Source organism: Camarhynchus parvulus, chromosome 9, assembly GCF_901933205.1.
Source record: "Camarhynchus parvulus chromosome 9, STF_HiC, whole genome shotgun sequence".
In the NCBI taxonomy this organism is placed as follows: Eukaryota; Metazoa; Chordata; class Aves; order Passeriformes; family Thraupidae; genus Camarhynchus; species Camarhynchus parvulus.
In genome coordinates, this window is record NC_044579.1 from 11,853,431 (window position 1) to 11,870,754 (window position 17,324).

The 17,324-nt window shown below is 58.0% G+C and overlaps 2 protein-coding genes across 2 annotated transcripts; both read right to left on the minus strand.

The window, feature by feature from the left end:
* Positions 1-958: 958 nt before the first annotated feature.
* On the minus strand, positions 959-5,654 carry LOC115907067 (vasorin-like). Its single transcript, XM_030954702.1, has 2 exons — positions 5,541-5,654; positions 959-4,047 (listed from the first exon to the last, which is right to left on the minus strand). The coding sequence occupies exons 1-2, from the start codon at positions 5,579-5,581 to the stop codon at positions 1,494-1,496; spliced, it is 2,595 nt and encodes an 864-aa protein (XP_030810562.1). The 5' UTR covers positions 5,582-5,654; the 3' UTR covers positions 959-1,493.
* A 1,690-nt stretch (positions 5,655-7,344) lies between these two features.
* Positions 7,345-16,207, minus strand: LOC115907036. The gene is made up of 4 exons (XM_030954662.1): positions 16,052-16,207; positions 12,752-14,484; positions 10,056-10,286; positions 7,345-9,195 (listed from the first exon to the last, which is right to left on the minus strand). The coding sequence occupies exons 1-4, from the start codon at positions 16,068-16,070 to the stop codon at positions 7,567-7,569; spliced, it is 3,612 nt and encodes a 1,203-aa protein (XP_030810522.1). The 5' UTR covers positions 16,071-16,207; the 3' UTR covers positions 7,345-7,566.
* Between the last annotated feature and the right edge of the window lie 1,117 nt (positions 16,208-17,324).

Genomic DNA, 17,324 nt, shown 5'->3' on the forward strand with positions numbered 1-17,324 from the left:
GTAACACTGCACAGGTTCTTAGCAAGGATGTATATCCAGGTCCCTAATGCATAGCTGCAGGCATGCACTCCAGCACAAAGCCCCTTCCTCCTCCCCTGGCCTTGCAGGGGAACTGGGGTGCTCAGGGCTCACTGGCCAGGAGGTTTGAGTTGCTTTCCCACTTTTCCTTGTGAAGCACACATCCAGACTACTGCTTTTCAGGGACTCTTTCCCTGGAACACCTCCATGCCACACAACTGGGGAAGGCCACCCAAAGGCAGGACAAGATGGAGCAGGTGCCAGCAGCAATGGCAAGAAGATGAAGACAGACACCTACAACCCTGTAGAAACTGATCAAATTTGGGAGCAGCTTACCTTGCACAAGGCAAAATCAATGCTGAACCTAGAGCAAAAAAAAGGTACCTAGAGACCCAAATCAAGGGAACAACGCCTGTGTTCATCAGCTCAAATTCTCCTGGAATAAAGCTTCCCAGGAAAGGTTTCAACACTTTCTGTGATGGCAGAAACCACAGAGGAACAGCCACTTTTGTTTAAGTTTGGCACTTCCCTAGGCCTGGCAGGAGCCCATGACTGCGGAGGTGAAGGCTCTCATCAACCCTTCCTGCCAAGTTTCCCAAGAGAGCTGTTCCCATCCTGCAGCCAGGGCTCAGCACCAGGTGAGGTTATGGTGACGAAGCACATGCCAGCCATGCTGAAACATCAGTCTTCCAGAGGGGCTGGGCAGGCAGCACCACAAAGGGGTTTTGGAGGACATGAGATTTAAGAGTGGGAAGAAAAGATTATCTGTTGTCTCACAGTGCCACTGCCGGTGGAGGGTCAGACCTGCTTCTACCCCAGCACTGACTGGGGGCCCCACACTCCAGCAAGCAACAGGTCAGGGCAGGAAAAGCCCCCAGGATGAAAACAGTCTTCTCACCAGCCCATCAGACATGGAGAGGAAGATTTAATATCAGGGAGGAGGAGAGGCAGAGGGAGAGGTGAAGAGGTCTGTGTGTGAGGGTGGTACAGACACTGACACATCCTGTAACGTGGCACGGGGAACAAGACGCGGTGCGGGGCAGGAAGCCTTGTGAAATCTTCCTCCAAGGACTGCAAGCAGCTTCCAGGGATGGGAGGAATCCGGGTGGGGGCTCCTGACCCTCCATGGCTCCTGACTGACCGCGGGGTCCCGGCCGGCGGGTGCGGAGGCTCCGGCGTTCCGGGGGCCGCGGGCAGGCGGTGGCAGCCACTGCCTGTGTCGGGATGCCATCTAGTGTCAGGGTGCCATCTAGTGTCCCTCGGCAGAAGGGCCATCAGGCAGGGACACCGAGACTGGGCTTGTAGGCTCCCAGCATCGCCAGGAGTCATCCCAAAACAGCCTGGCTGCTGGGACCCCCTGCACTGGGATTGGCCTGGGATCCCCATCCCAGGGACAGCGCACCCTGCGGCCAGCACGGCTGCAAACCCCACTGCAGGACAGCTGGCACTACCCAGATCATACAGGGCAGCAAAGCTCAAGGTGGTGCCAGGGCTGGCTCCGGGGTCCCCGGAGCAGCCAAAGCCTGAAGGCTCAGCAGCCTCACGGGTGGCCCAGGGTGGTGGCGGGTGTCCTGGTGAAGAAGGAAGGCGACCACCCCTCCCAGCAGTGTGCAGGCAGCCTGCAGTGCCAGCACGGCCAGCCCCAAGGCCAGGGACACCTGGCACTGCCATGGGCTGGTCCACAGGGACAAGCCCCAGGCATGATGACTGCTGGGGGTCAGGGGTGGAGAGGCTGGAGAGGGGCTAGTGCTGTCTGATAGTGTGGGGATGGGAGGTGTGGGGAGCAGGACGGTGCCTGCCGGAGCTGGAGTCTCTAGGGGGGCAGTGGGGGTGGGCTGGGCACCAGCTGCGGCCGAGTCACAGGTGGTGGAATAGCCCCATTCCCTGCCTGGTGCAGGAGCATGGTGTGATGGTGAACGTGAGGTCAGCGGGACTGTGCCCAGAGCAGCAGTCCTGGGGAATGGCCAGGGAGCCACGGAGGGAGCTGAGACAAGGGGGGTTGTGGGTGCTCCCTGTGGGATGGTGGCTGGCCTCTCCCTGGGCACTGAGAGAGCAGGAGGCTCCTGTCTGGTGGTGCCTGCCAGTGAGCTTGTTGGCACCTGTGTGGTGGCAGAAGCTGGAGTGGGTGGCACAGGTTCTGGGTGGGTGGCCCCAGGAGTCTGTAGCCTTAGGATGGCTGAAGTTGAAACACCTGATGATGGGGTGGTGATGGAAGCCTTGAGCATCTCAGCTGATGATGGTGGTGTGGCAGTGGAGGCCTTTGGCAGCAGAGCTGGTGATGAGGTGGTGATGGAGGTCTCTGGCAGCACAGCTGGTGATGGGGTGGTGATGGAGGACCTGAGCACAGTGGTTGTTGCTGGTGTGGTGGTGGAGGTCTTGGGCTTATTGGTTGTTGATGGGCTGGCACTGAAGGCCTTCTGCAGCACAGCTGGTGTTGGGATGGTGACAAAGACCTCAGATGGCTTAGTTGGTGACAGAGTGGTGAAGGCAGCCTCCATGGGCACGGTTGGCAACACAGCAGAGGTGACTACAGGTGAAAGAGTGGTTGGCAGTGTCCTGATGGGAAAGGATGCCAGTGAGAGCATGGTTGGTGCTGCTGTGGACATGGCTCCACGTGTCAGGAATGTTGATGTCCTTTCTGATGGTGTGGAGTTAAATGGCAGAGTACCTGGGCAAATCAGGTGTTCATCCCTCAGCAATGTTACTTCTTGCCCTGCCAGGTGGGGTGGGCTGTAGCAGGAGATTTGGGTGGACAATTTGACCTTCTCCCTGTTGCCCAGGATCCAGCGGTGCAGGTAGCAGAGGTTGCAGTCACATCTCCACAGGTTACCACTCAGATACACCGAGCTGAGCTTCTTCAGAGGGTCTAGGAGCCCTTGGGGAACACTTTCCAGCTGGTTCTTTCGAAGGTTGAGGGTTTTCAGATTTGGGAGAGAAGCAAAGACCTCTTCATCCAGAGCAGAGAGCTGATTTGTGTCCAGCTGGAGGTCCAAGAGCTTGCTGAGCCCAGTGAAGACCCCTCTCGGCAGGACTGAGAGCTGGTTGTGGGACAAGATGAGTTTGCCAAGGGATGTGAGGTTGACAAAGATGTCTTCTGGAAGTGTGGCCAAACTGTTCCTGCCCAGATCCAGCTCCTTCAAGTGTGGCATGGTGTCAAAAAGGCAGCAGGGGAGCTCCATAATATGGTTTGAGCCCAGAGTCAGCAACTTCAGTTTGTTTAAACCAAAAAAGCCCCGAGGTGGGAGAACCCTGATGAGGTTGTTGTCCAAGAGGAGTTTCTCCAGGTGAGGCAGGCTCCTCAGAAGCATGGGTGGCAGTGCCCTGAGCCTGTTCCTCTGGAGGCTGAGCTCCAGCAGCTCCAGCTGACTGTCTAGCAATCCCTCTGGAAGGTCCTGCAACTCATTCTCATACAGCCGGAGGACTTGCAGCTGGGTGAGTTTGCTAAAGGCATTCACAGGAAGAGCTGTGATCCTGTTTCTAGACAGGTCCAAAAAAGTTAGATTGACAAGAGAATCAAAAATGCCTTCTGGAAGAGAAGGGATTGCATTGATGTGCAGGGAGAGCTCCCCCAAACTTTCCAGCCCATCAAACAGGCCTTTGGGGATGGATCTGAGCTGGCTGTCTCTCAGCTCCAGCTTCTGTAAACTTGGGAGGTTTTGGAAAGTGCCCACAGATAGTTTTTCTAATGAGGCACCAGAGATGTCCAAGTCCCTCAACTTGTCCAAATTATCAAAGGCTCCAGGTTCAACAGTCTTGATCTTGTTGCCAATGAACAAAATTTTGGTCAGGTTGGGCATGTACCTGAAGGCACCTTTACTTATAGAAGTGATGCTGGTTTGCACAAAGATCATCTCAGAAACAAAGGGCTTTGCAATCTTTGGGATCTCTTTGACATCATTTTTTGTCCCTCTGTAGACCTCCTGGTAGTCTTTGGGCATTTCATATGGATCTTCACCCAGGATTTGATCTTGGCATTTATGGGGATTGAAGGACAGGAGGAAAAGGAAAAGGAAATGCTGGTACATTGTCCTGGAAAAAAAAGTTTCAAAAATCATTATGAAGAACAGTAAATCTCTGTCCACAGTTCATGAACTGTGGTATCACACTGTTGTTCAGTCTCAGGACTCTTATATTCACATACCATGACTCATTTCATGAGAAAGAGAGACTGGACAAGCAAACCTACACTGCATTTACATGAGTTCACTGCTGTTGGTACCAAGGGATGGAGAGGGAAGGCACACCAGCTCATGGCTTGCATGGGAGATGCTCCAGGAGGGACAAGGGCTGGACACTCTGTTCTCTGGCCCTTCGCACGTGTTTGAAAGGCAGGCTCAGCCTGCCTGGGTGAAGAAGGCAAAGTGCTGCTGCCCATTAGTGCTGCCCCAGTGGGTCCAGTTAGTCACAGGGCAGCAGCCCATTCATGCAACAACAGAAGCAGTCAGCCCTGCAGTTGCTAATGAGGGATCAGCAGGGCTCCCAGGAGCCAGCCAAGACCACAGGACCTTGTATGCTTAGAATTTCCACACTGTGCTGGGCAGACTTGCTATTTCATTGCTGCTTCTCTCAGTTCAGGGGGCTGATTAAAAACATGGTTTCTAAGCAACTCTTTTTCAGGATTCTTGCTAATTGTACCATATTTTGGCCTTGGTCATGAAGCTCTGACAGACAGAAATAGTTAACCTGAGAACAGCAACCAAGCTTTACAGCAAGGCTCATTAAAACCTTGGAATGTCCACAGATGAACTATTTAACACCTAACATTTGGGGCTCTGACCTTGCAGGTAGGAAGTGAAATCACTGATGCACACCTACTAGTAGAGCCCACTTCTTCCATGGAAACATTTGGAAACACTCAGCTAACACATTAACTGGGGTTTAACTGCCATGAGCACCTCACTGGGACCATATTTCCAGCTTTTAATTCACAGCCCTGGGTGGGAGCAGGGAAAAGAGGTACAAGTTTCTTCTTGGGTGACCATCAAAGCTGGCCATGCAAAAAAACTTATTCCGGGAGGGTAAATCTTCTATGAAAAGTTATTTTTTTAAAGAACATAGAGACATCAGCAAATACAGGAGACTGAAAGCCACTGGGTTTGAAGATAAATGGATGGGAGGTGACACTGGTTGTGCAGGCTGCTCCCCAGGGCAGAAGCCACTGCTGATCCCTGCCCATCCTCTCCCCAGGGAGACTCAGGTGGAAGAGCTGGGGCTGTGACTGTGGCTGTGGAAGTGCCTGCTTCACTTCTGCTGCAGGGGCAGTGCAGTGGGTGAAATGTGGAAACATCTGAGGGTATGGGGATGAAAATAGACAGTTTTGAGCCACAAAACCCTTTTAAAACATTTACTGTGGTCCCGTGCTTGTCCCCCACTCCAGCCAGGCAGAGTCATGGAGAGATGGTCCCAGCTCATGGCACTGAAGCCTCCCCTGCTCCTTGCTGCAAGGAAACACCACCAGCCCTCCACACCGCCCCTCCCAGCACATTTTAAAGAGCACAAAAGAAGCATTTTGCATCACTTACTTGGCTGAGCATTTGCAAACGAGTTCAGCCACGGGAGCCATGCCGTGGAGGATAGAGGACACCGGATGGGGGTCTCATCACCTGGCCAGCTCTTTATCCACGTCCCAGGCACGGGGCTCAGTTTTACGTGAGGTCATGACACCAGTCTGTGTGGGGAGATAAGGGACGGCCAGGGAGCTGTGCCCCCAGTGCAGGAGGCCACGGCAGAAACCCCTTGGAGGGGACGCAGTCACGTACTCCCCAAGCGTTATCTGCTGGCACCACTTGACTCATCACATCCAGGGAAAGCTGAAGATCTCCAGGCCAGCCTGTTTGCAGCCATGGTCTCTGTGGTCCCGTATCTCCAGCAGGGTAACTCACCAGTTTCACAAACACAACCACAACAGACAGCTGTTTCATTCCTCAGCATTTGCCGTATGTAGCTAAAAGTGCAGTTCTGAAGCCATTTCTTAATGCTTATAAACAGGGAAACATCTGTGGCTCGACAAATACAACAACACCCGGGCTCTGTGCTCAGCCCCACAGCTCCACACCTTGCTGACCCTAGTGCTGTGTGCTGCACCCCAGTGCAAGCCAAAAACCCTCCCATGGTAACACCCAGAGCTCCTGGCGAGTGCAGGGCATCTTGTGGGATGCTCATTTTGAGGCAAACTGCCAGGATATCCATTGCTTCCCAATGGATAATTGCACCGGCTGCATTTAAACTTCTTCCATTTTCACCTGCTCCTGTAAAAGCTCAGCTTCTGCTTGCTGGGTTTCATTGCAGTTTTCTTGGCAAATTTAAAAACAAACTGCACATTTTTAACAGCCTTACCCCTTTCCAACGTCGTTTCCATCCATGTCCCCACCGGGGCTCCCACCGCCGGCTCTGCCCACGGAGCCTGGTCCCGATGGCCACGAGATGGTGCCGCAGCACCGCCAGGCACGGACAGACAGACATGGGGGACACTCACAGACACTCAGGGACACTCGCACACACTGGTGGGCACGGGCAGGCACACACGGACAGGCCGGCCCTGACATGCACAGACACAGGGACGCTCTCGGATGGACACACACAGACACTTGTGCACTTACTACACCCATGCTCACCCTCCCAGGGGAGCACACGCCTCACCTGTCACCCCCGGGTGGGCAGCACTGCTGGGACTTCGTGCCAGGTCTCCACAGGTCACAGAATCAGAATCCCAGGATGGGAGAGGTTGGAAGGGACCAGTGGAAGCTATCTAGTCCAACCTCTCCGCTGAAGTAGGGCTCCCTGGGTACCCATGGCTCTGTTCACTTGGCTTTTTAGTATATTCAGAGAAGGAGACTCTACAACCTCACTGGGCAACCTGTTCCACTCACCCTCACAGCAAAGTTTTTCCTCTCATTTACGTGAAACTTGCCACTTTCCATTTTCAGGCTGCAGGGCTGCAGGCCAAGCCCTGACAGGGCAGGGGTGGGACCTGCCTGTTCTCACCTGGGCTGGAGCTCACCCTGCAGCCAGGCAGCTCATGCCCCTTGCTGGACAATCAGCAGCACTCACCCACACCTCCCTTGGACACCACAAATCCGTGTCCTCAGGTTTTGCCAGGCTGCAGCTGGGCCTCTCTTCCCTCTGCAGTGCCAAGAGGAGGTGGCTGCAGCGGGCAGACACGAGTACACCATGGGAATGCCAGAGTGGCACCTACTCACCCCCAGGCACCTGCACTGTGCCCCACCATGCAGCTCCTGGCAAGATCCCAATGTACCACATGGGCCCTCGCTGTCTCTCCCAGACACACAGACAGTGGTGGGGGGAACGGAATGATTCCTCTCTCTGCCATGGGAACTACTAGCACAGAAATAATAGATAACTTTTAATTCTATTTGAAATACACAGGAAACGCATAGCTGAGTGGATAAATATCCCCAGGCCAGCTGTTGTGGAGAGCTCAGGGACAGCTGGGGACCATGGCAGCGGTAGCGGAGCGAGACGGAGAGCAGTTTGCTTCCCAGGCTGGTCCAGAGGTTGCCAGAGCAGAAGCAAACGCCTGCCCAAGCCTTAGGGCACGGCAGGGGGACCTGGTGGTGTGACCTCGTTCCCTCTCTGTGCTGTGACAAGGACGCTGACCTGCAGCGTGCCGCAGCGGGAGCGCAGCAGCCAGGCCCGCCGGTAGGCCGGCCCCAGGCCCCGCTCCGGCCCGGGAGGAGGGAGGCGCAGGTTCAGCTCCTGGCACGATGTGGCATTGCAGGCCACGCTCACCGTGCCCTCGGGGTCGCTGTAGGTGCACTGCCCCGGAGCATCTGTGTCCCAGCCCTCCTCCGGGGGGACACCACCGTGTGCTCCCGGGCACTGCAGCTGCCCGCGGGAGACCTCCAGCAGGGACCGGCCCTGGAGAGCAGCTGGGTTGGCACAGAAGGCTTGGCCGTGGATGAGGGGCTCAGCAAAACTCTGGAGCCAGTGCAGGAGGTAGGAGAGGTGGCAGTCACAGACCCAGGGGTTGCCAGCCAGCCCCACACGCACCAGCTCATCATTGGCATCGAAGAGCCTGGCGGGCAGGCGGGCCAGGCGGTTGTGGTCCAGCACCAGGGCGGTGAGGAGGGGCAGCCCGGCCAGCAGCCCCGCCGGCAGCCTGGAGAGGTTGTTGTGGCTCAGCTGGAGCTCTGTCAGCCCTTCCAGACCCTGGAAAGCCCCGGTGGGCAGGTGATCTATGGCATTGTGTGAGAGCTCCAGGGTTTCCAGCACTGACAGGTTAGCAAAGAGCTCCTGGGGCAGTGTCTCCAGCTGGTTGCGAGCCAACGAGAGGTGGAGGAGGCCAGGGGTGCCAGCGAACAGGATGGCAGGCACGGTGGCCAGGTTGTTTCCCTCCAGGCTGAGGACAGTGAGGTTGAGGAGACCCGTGAAGATGTCAGGTGCCAGGCTGCCCAGGGCATTGTGCTGCAGCTGCAGCCGCCGCAGTGCTCCCAGCCTGGAGAAGATGCCCGAGGGCAGCTCCTCCAGCCGGTTGCCATCCAGGTGGAGCTCGGTCAGCTGGCCAAGTGCCCTGAAAGCACCAGGAGGCACCCGTGCCAGCAGGTTGTCACTGAGCTTGAGGACACGAAGGGCGACAAGTGGGGTCAGCAGCCCATCCGGCAGCTCGGGCAGAGAATTCTGTGACAGGTCCAGGGCCTGGAGCCGCCGGAGTGGGCGGAAGATGCCAGGGGGCAGTGCCTCGATCCTGTTCCCTGACAAGCTCAGGTCCTGCAGGCGGCAAGAGGCAGTGAAGAGCCCTGGCTGCAGGGTGCGGATGGCATTGGCACTGAGGGAGAGCTTGCTGAGGCTGGTCAGCCCTGCCAGCATCCCAGGGCTGACAGCTGGCAAGGGGTTGCCTGACACCTCCAGTTCAGTGAGGCTGGGCAGCCCCTGAAAGGCACCAGCCTGCAGCTCCTGGATGTTGTTATTGATGAAGACCAGCTTAGTGAGCGTGGTGCTGGAGCCCAAGTGCCCGCTGTGGATGCTGCTCAGGGCTGTCTCCACGAAGAAGAGGTGGGTGGCACTTCCCGGCAGGCCCTCTGGGATCTCCCGTATCCTTTCGTTTGAGCAGAAGACTTTGGAGGTGTCATAGCACTGGCAGGCGGGGGGGCAGGATGGGGACAGTGCCCCCACCAGCAGGGACCCCAGCCCCAGCAGCACGTAGATCAGCAGCCTGCACTGAAGAAGGAACCAAGCCTTACCCTGTGCACCCACAGGCACTGCTGGGGAAAGGGCTTCTGCAGCCAGAAATGCAGTAGGATCACCCTCTGAGACACCACCAGCATAGGCAGCTGCCCTGGCCATGGGGATCCCTCCAGCCCCTGCCGCCAGCACCTCCCCAGCACTCCCCTTGCAGGAATGGGAAGCTCTTCCTTCCCAGCTGTCTCCCCAGGGTTTTTACTCTGTGCCCCAGCCCACCCTGTGACAGCCAGGGTGATGCCACCCTCACCAAAGGTGGTGAGCAGCCACATCCTGCAGAGCAGCTGCTGAGGTGGGACCTGTGTGGGTCTGTGGAAATCTTGGGGGAAACCTGTACCCTCATCAGATGTCTCCACAGGCACAAAGCCAGTGGGCACACCGTGGGCAATGGGGACAGCCCTGCAGGGCTGCTCTGAGCTCAGTGGCAGTAGCTCTGGGCTCCACCACTTGTATTTCTAATTGCCTGTCGGATGCTTCTTTTTCTACAGGGAATCAGAGCAGCATCAACCTGCTGGAGGGATATTCAGTCTGACCAAATGCCTATTCCCAGCCCACAGAAGCTCTTTTAGAGGTGGTGGCCCCCAGACCTCTGCCAGTCCCTCCCTAGCTGGGATACATGCCAGTGCTGCCTCGTGATGGGGAACATTGCCCACCCCAGAGCAAGGCCCACCTACAGACACCCCTCATCAGTGGAGCTCCCCCGGACTTACACTGGCACTTGAGAGCAGCACTGGCCTTGGCATTTCCTTTCCTCCCTCTTGCTTGTGCTCACAAAGCCAACAGAGGCTCCCACCCATCCCAGGCCCCCAAACTACCCAAGCAGTGTGGGCACCACTTACCAAGTGTGGCATCATGGGGTCGGTCGCCAAACGTGTGGCAGATATGCAGGGATGCTGCTTGCTGGGATGGAACAGTGTTTTCTGGGGCGGATGGGAAGCCAGGGACAAGCTGTTCCTGCTGGGGCGGAGCTGCCCCTCACTGCTTATCAGCAACAACAGCCCATGTCCTTGGAGCACTCTGAAAAATAACCCGGCCTCCAGGGCACTGGAGGCGAGGCCAGAGGCAGCTGCCTGTGAGCATCCTGGCAAGGAAGTGGGGTTCTGGCCCCGGACATCCACTGGGGCAGGGATGGTGGCAGGGTGCTGCTGTCACAGGTGGCTCCAGCCCCACACCAAGGTCAGCATACTTGCTTCCAGAAACCTCCTAAGAGAGCCCCAGAACTTTATTAAATCTCACAGAGAAATGGTGCTCAAAATATCTCTACCATGAGAGAAGAGGCCAGGTGCAGCTTAGCAAGGCAGATGAAGGCTGTTCATGAGGTTAGAGGTCTTTTCCAACTTTATGATTCTCTGGGGAGGGGACCACTGTGGGACCATCATGGGGTTTTGCATCCCAGCCAGCAGTGGGATGGCGAGGGAGCCATGGATCAGCTGAACTCCCTAGGAGTTTCAGCCTGCCCAGAGGAGCAGCCCACACTACCATAAAAGCTGCATTGCAAGGGCCTGTGTTGGCACAGGCTGGGCTGGCAGCAGCCATGGAGACACCCCCAGGGGCAGGAGGAGGGATACCTCACTGCACTCAGTCTCATGGAGCAGATGGTGACACATGGAAAAACACAGCTGACACAGTTCAGTGGCAGCCAGCTCTGAAGGGAGCCAAGCAAGCTCCCCACCACCCCAGCAGTGAACTGTGCAGGAGACAGTGTCTCCATGGAGAAGCTTGCTGGGGTCTCAGCTTACTCACCAAAAGCCCACCCACTGCTGTTGTATGGCTTAGCCCTCCTTGGTCCATCATCCCAGGTTGGAGTCCAGGAACCAGCAAGGGCTCTGCAAACACAGCCCATAACCCTCTCCCAGCCTCACCAACTCGTACAGGCTTTTCCTCAACACTGTAAAAATCTCTGCGGAGTGGAATCAAGTGCAGCTCCTGTCCTTGCTGGGCCATTCCCCTGCTGCCCACCATAAAGGAGTGAATAAACAGCTCTTGGCACTTGGAGTGGACAGCGGCACTTTAATGAGAAGGTCACACATCAGCACTCAACAGCCCTGTGACACAGTCATGAGTCTCCTGTTACCGTGCAGGACTCAGCCCAGAGGGGTGACCCCTCACATGCACCAGGGTGGAGCTGCTTGTACCAGCACTGGCTGCTGAGGTGGTGTGAGCAGCCAGCACTGCAGGGTGGACACCAAACACGCACCTTGTCCCACAGCAGCATTCCTCAGGCAGCCTGGTGCCACTGCAGTACACATGGAGGTGAGCTCAATCCCCCATGGTCATGCTACAGCTGGAGAAGGCAGCTGGATACAGGGGATGGCATGGCACTGGCACCCATTTGCAAACTGCAGAGCAGCCAGCACTCTGTGCTGCCAGCATCCCCCCTGGCCAAGGGCTGCCACCAGGCAGGGGCACTGGGCACACAGGAGGGCACTCAAGGGAGTAAGAAGAGGATGAAGAAGCTTTGTCAAGCAGAGCAGGACCAGGTTGCTCACTAGCTGGTGGAGGGTGTTAAGGAAATGAGGACCAGGAATGGGGTGGAGTGGAAGCAGCCCCAACATGCTGCAGCAGTCCAGGAGCACGAGCACAGGAGCTTCTCCCAGCCCCTGCAGACACTTCACACCCATTGTCCCACTCCTGTACCCTCACAGTGCAAGCCCCTGGCACCCTGTGGGGCTGAGGCAGGGTGCTGCAGGCAGGGGCTCAGCCACAGCAGGGTCAGCACCAGCGTGCAGTGAGGGCTGGGAGGCAGCTCCTGCCCATCCCTGATGCCAGCACACTGTCCCATGCCTTTCCTGGCTGGAGGAGCACAAGGGAAGGAGGCAGGAGCCAGGAGCAGGAGAGGGTGTTGGCTGTGCTCTGGCCTGCCCTGCCTGCAGGCAGGGAGGGCAACTGGGACGCAGCTGAGACACTCAGGGTGTGCCAGCCAGCCTGGAGCCCTGCGGGGAGCCCTGCCCAGGCACTGGTGAGTGATGGAGCAGCACAGGACACACAGCTCCCCTGGGGCAAAGGTGGCACAAACCCAGCATGATGGCTCACACTGCCTGCCCAGGCCAGGGGCAAGGGGAAAGGCATGGTGGGGGCAGAAGATGGGGAAGAGGAGCTGGGCAGGGGTGAGGGCAGCAGGCAGCATGAGGGAGCAGCACTGCAAGGAATGAGGCAAGGTGAAGGATGGGGAAGTCCTGTTATTTGGGGTAAAGCACCATCATGGCCAGGCTGTGGCTCCTGGCTCGAGGGGTCCCTCTCTGCATCCCACACCTCAGCTGCTCGACCCAGGCAGGGAATGAGCACAGAGGCTGCACTGGAGGCAGGAAGGGCTGGGGACAATGGGCAGCCATGGGAGGTCACTCAGTGGGGGGACCCTGCTGCAGAGCAGGGGCAGGGCAAAGCAGAGCAGGACAGTGGTACACACAGCACACACGGTGATGTTGTCCCATCCCAGTTAGCAGGGCAGCTGATGCAGAGCCTCTGTCATGTCCTTTGACCCCCACAAGCACCTCTGCCCTCAGGGTCTGCCAGATACTCAGGCTTCATTCGAAGCCTTCATCCTCATGAGCACAACGTGGCTCTTCTTCCTACAGCCATAGACCACCAGTGCCACCAGAGCAGCCAGCAGGGCCACACTCACCAGCACGATGACTGCCACCACCACCCCACTCTGCAGGCGTGTCAGCCCCCACTGCCCTCTCTCTTCCTCCTCCTTCTTCTCCTCCTCATCCTCCGGTGGGGAGGCTGGCAGCCCTGTGGGGGGCTCCATCGAGGCATCTCCTGCTGCTGAGGCATCATCTGATGCTGCCTCAGAGGTGTCAGCAGGGAGCAGGGTGCTGGCATGAGGAGCAGCAGTGGGGGGCTGGGGGTCGATGAACTGGTCCTGAGGCAGCCCGGTGATGGGGATGCCCTGCAGGGCGGGAGGCTGGGCACACAGCGGGGGTATCTCACCCACCTTGTGAGGGTTCTCCTGCAGCCAGCCCTGCAGGGGCAGGATGCCCTTGTCACAGCGCCAGGAGTTGTTGTGCAGCCTCACCTCTCGCAGGGCAGTCAGCGGGGAGAAGATGCCGGCAGGGAGGTACTCCAGGGCATTGAAGTGCAGCTGCAGGTGCCGCAGCCCAGGAGTGGCCCTGAAGAGGCCCCGTGGCAGTGCCTGCAGCTGGTTGTGGTGCAGAGAGATGTTCTGCAGCTTGGGCATCCCCTCCAGTGCCTGGGCATCCAGGCGGCGCAGGGCATTGGAGTGCAGCGATAGCTCCAGCAGCTCCCCCAAGCCCTGGAAAGCCCCCGGTGGCACCGACCGAAGCCGGTTCTTGCTGAGAACCAGGAGCTGCAGCTGGGTCAGGTTGCTGAAGACGGCAGTGGGGAGGGTGGAAAGCTCATTCTCATAAAGCCAGAGCTCCTGCAGGTTGGGCATGGGCCCAAAGGCACTGGGGGAGATGTCCCGCAGGCGGTTGACGTGCAGAGTGATCTTGGCGAGAGCATGCAGGGGCAAGAAGACACCACTTGGCAGAGTGGTGAGGAAGTTGTTGGACAGGTAGAGCTTTTGCAGGTTGGTATTGTGCACAAAGAGCTCCGGGGACAGCGTCTCCAGATGGTTCTGGTGCAGCCCCAGCTCCTGCAGCTCCGGGAGCCCATCGAAGGTGCCCACCGGGATGTGCCGGAGCCGGTTCTCATAGAGCCGCAGCACCTGCAGCCGCGCCAGCCGCTCAAAGGCCCGGGGCGGCAGGCGGTCGATGTTGTTCCTGGCCAGGTTGAGCTTGGTGAGGCTGGTCAGCTGGTCAAACACCCCCTCCTGCAGCTCCTTCAGGTTGTTCCCGTGCAGCTGCAGCTCCTTGAGGTTGCTCAGATGGGCAAAGTGGGAAGGCTCAACCTGGAGGATCTGGTTGCTGGAGAGGAGCAGAGACTCCAGCTTATCCAGAGGCTCAAAGACCTGCACAGGGAGCTCCTGCAGCTTGTTGCTGGCCAGGCTAAGGTAGCGCAGGTCGGGCAGGTTCTGGAAGGCCCCGGGGCTGATGCGAGACAGGAGGTTCTTCTCCACGCGCAGCCCGATGAGCAGGGAGGCGTTGCCGAAGGCGGCGTCGCCCAGCTCGGCGATGCGCGTGTTGATGATCTGCAGGGTCATGGCGTTGGCAGGGATGGGGCTGGGCACCGTGCTGATGTCAGCACCAAAGCACTCTACCTGGGCACTGCGGACACACTGGCACTGCTCTGGGCACTGGCTGCTGGCCAGCTGGATGCCCACCAGCAGCAGCAGCCAGCGCTGCCAGCCTCCCTGCTCCATTGGGCCTGCAGAAAAAACAAAGGAGGGGGGTTCAACCCTGGAGGTTCCCAGCTCCCAGAGCCACTGCAAGGGATGGGTGCTGCTTTCCCCCTGGAAAAAGCCACCAAGGTTGTGGCCATCCTGCTCCCAGCATGGCAATGAGGCAGAAAAGGGCAGACAAGGAAGGCTTGGGGCAGGCAAGGCTTGACTCAGCCCAGGCAAGAGCTCAGAGCAAGACAGAGCTGGAGGCCACAGTGCCTGGCTGCCATACCACAGCTATTAGTGGCATCCCTGGTGTCCCAGCTCTCTGGGCTCTTCTGGCAGCCAGGAGTGTGGTTTCCTGTTTTACAGAGTGTGGCGAGCTGCTGCCAGCAGCACTGGCCTCCCAGCACCACCAAAGAGCCCAGACCTTCACCAGAGCTGGCTCATGGCACCTGCAGCGTGTCCCACCATTGCCCTAGAGGCCCCAGCACTCTCTGAGCTCTGAGCTCCTATTGCAAATCCAAGAGCAGTGCCTAGGGATGCTTTAGTCCCAAGTCCTGCAGGAGCCTGGGTCAACAGGACCCTTGCCAGCTCCCCAGCACAGGCTGGGTACAGGCTGGCCCTGTGCTCCCCCATGCCTAGCAGGAGGTCTCGGCCTGGCCTGGTTTTGTCATGAGTGGAGTGTCTGATGTGGGCACGTGCCTGCAGGCTGGTCCCAGGGGTGGTGCCCAGCAAAGTTCTCCATTACCCTTGAGCAGAGATACTATGGACACCCTCTCCTCTCTCCTCTGGCCTGTGAGCTTCCTCCCTTCCTAGATTAAAGCACCAGCCTTGTGCCAGGCTGGCACGGAGCAGCCCCCCATTAACAGCTTCATGTGGCACAAGGGAAGGAGAAAGCCTGCAGCTTCTGCTCTGAGCACAGCTCAGCCGGACAGGCGACTCAGACAGCACAGGGGTCTGGCCACAGTGCCCCAGGGGCACCCAGGGTACTGGGGCACAGCCCCTGCCCTCCCCACAGGGAACACTCTTGCTCTCAGGCAGGGAGGGAGGAGCCCTCCACAAGCCAGCATGGTTTATGTTTCCCATATGGAAACAATCTGCATCCAAGAACAGCTATGTTTATAGCAAGACATTTATAAACTTCCCCAAAAGCTCGGTACATCAAAAGCCCTGCTCATGTCACTCCCTGGTAAGGCAGCACTGAGAGCACACACACTGGAGCAACCTTCAAGAAAAGCAGCTGGAAACAATTGATATCTCTTTTTCTTCTAGGGATAAAAAACCTACAGACCAAGACGCTGAACATTCTCTGCTGCTCAGCCCCTCAGCATCCCACTGCTCCTAACATCAGCCCGCCCAAAACAGTACTTTGCCCCCTTTAATTTTCTCCGTTGATCATTGTCTGGGATACATTGCCTATGTAACTTTCAGCTCCCACGGCATCTAAGTGGTCTCACTTTTTTGGAGAACCCTTGCAAGATAAACATCTCCATCAAATGAAAAGGTGCTGAACGTGCAGATCCCACCACTCCACCACCACCTCCCAGAGCTGCCCTGGCAGTCCCTGGAATCCGTGTCCACTCAGAGGGGCAGCAGGAGAAGGAGACTTACCCGAGTGTCCTGCAGCCATGAGCAGCGAGCGAGCACAGCTCCGTGCTGGCAGGAGAGCAGAGTGTGGTTCATTCTTCCCCTCCCAGTATATAACCCGTCCAAATCAATGAATCAGCACAGGGGCAGTGGCGGGGTTAGGGAAAGCGCTGGAGCAGGGCTGCTTCCAACTCCTATTTCCTCAGCACAGCAAGCATTTCAAGGATCACTTTTGGGTTTCCCCCTCCTGAACCCCATGCTCTCGTAAGAAGACAAGCAGAGGGCCCCGTGAACATGCTGCTCATGTCAGCCAGTGCCCAGGCAGTGGCTTGGCCCTGGGAGTCCCCCTAGTCCCCAGTGGGACACAGCCACTGACCCATGAGGGCAGACAAGCAAAGCCAGACCCCTGGGCACAAAACCCTGTCCTTCCCTGGCATGAGTCCACACCAGGGCTGCTCCATGGCACTTCCTTGGCACAGGCACAGCTCTCGTTTCCCCATCTATGGCTCCTGTAAGTGTCAGGAGCTCGGGCTGGGCCCCAGCCCAGGGCCACCAGTGCAGGCAGACCCCTGCCACAGGGACCCTGCCCAGGTCACAGCTCTCCTTCCCCCCACAGCCACAGATGCCACGGGGCCACAAACGCACGAGCACCCACTGTGGGCTCTGTCCTGTGGGCACCACAACCAGCACTGCCAGGAAGCAAGAACTGTGCCAGGGTCAGCAGCTGTGTGGGTGCCAGCCATGGGCCAGGCTGCTTCAGAGAGCCCTCAGTAAGCCAGAGGATTGCCCACAAGCCATGAGGAACACCTTGGCACCGATAAACCCCCACTGCAGGCATCCCTGGAACCCCAGAGCAGCACAACAGCTGTCTCCCGGTGGCTGCCCCTGCTCTGCCCCCTCAGCACTCCTGACACACAGGTGATGGAGCCTGGTATCCAGGGGTGTTTGGAAAGCATCCATCGACTTGTTCAGGGGCACCTGCTGCCAGCCCTCCCCTGCTCCTCCAGCACACAGGGGTGCACTGGGGTGCCCTTGGGTCCCATCACCCAGCCCAGGTCGCCCCACCTTGCCCACCTCCTCCGGGCAGTCCCGGTCCAGCCGCTGCCGGGAACGGATATTTGGGAGGAAGGAGGTGACGAGAGTCAGTGCACATGGCCCCTTTGAGCTTCCTGGAGAGCCACTGCAGTCCCCTGGTCAGCACAGGGCAGCTGGAACTTCCCTGCCTGCCTCTAATCCCCTCTCACCCCACCCCACCCCACCCGTTGCAGCAATCTCCGCTCAGGTTCCGGTGGCACCG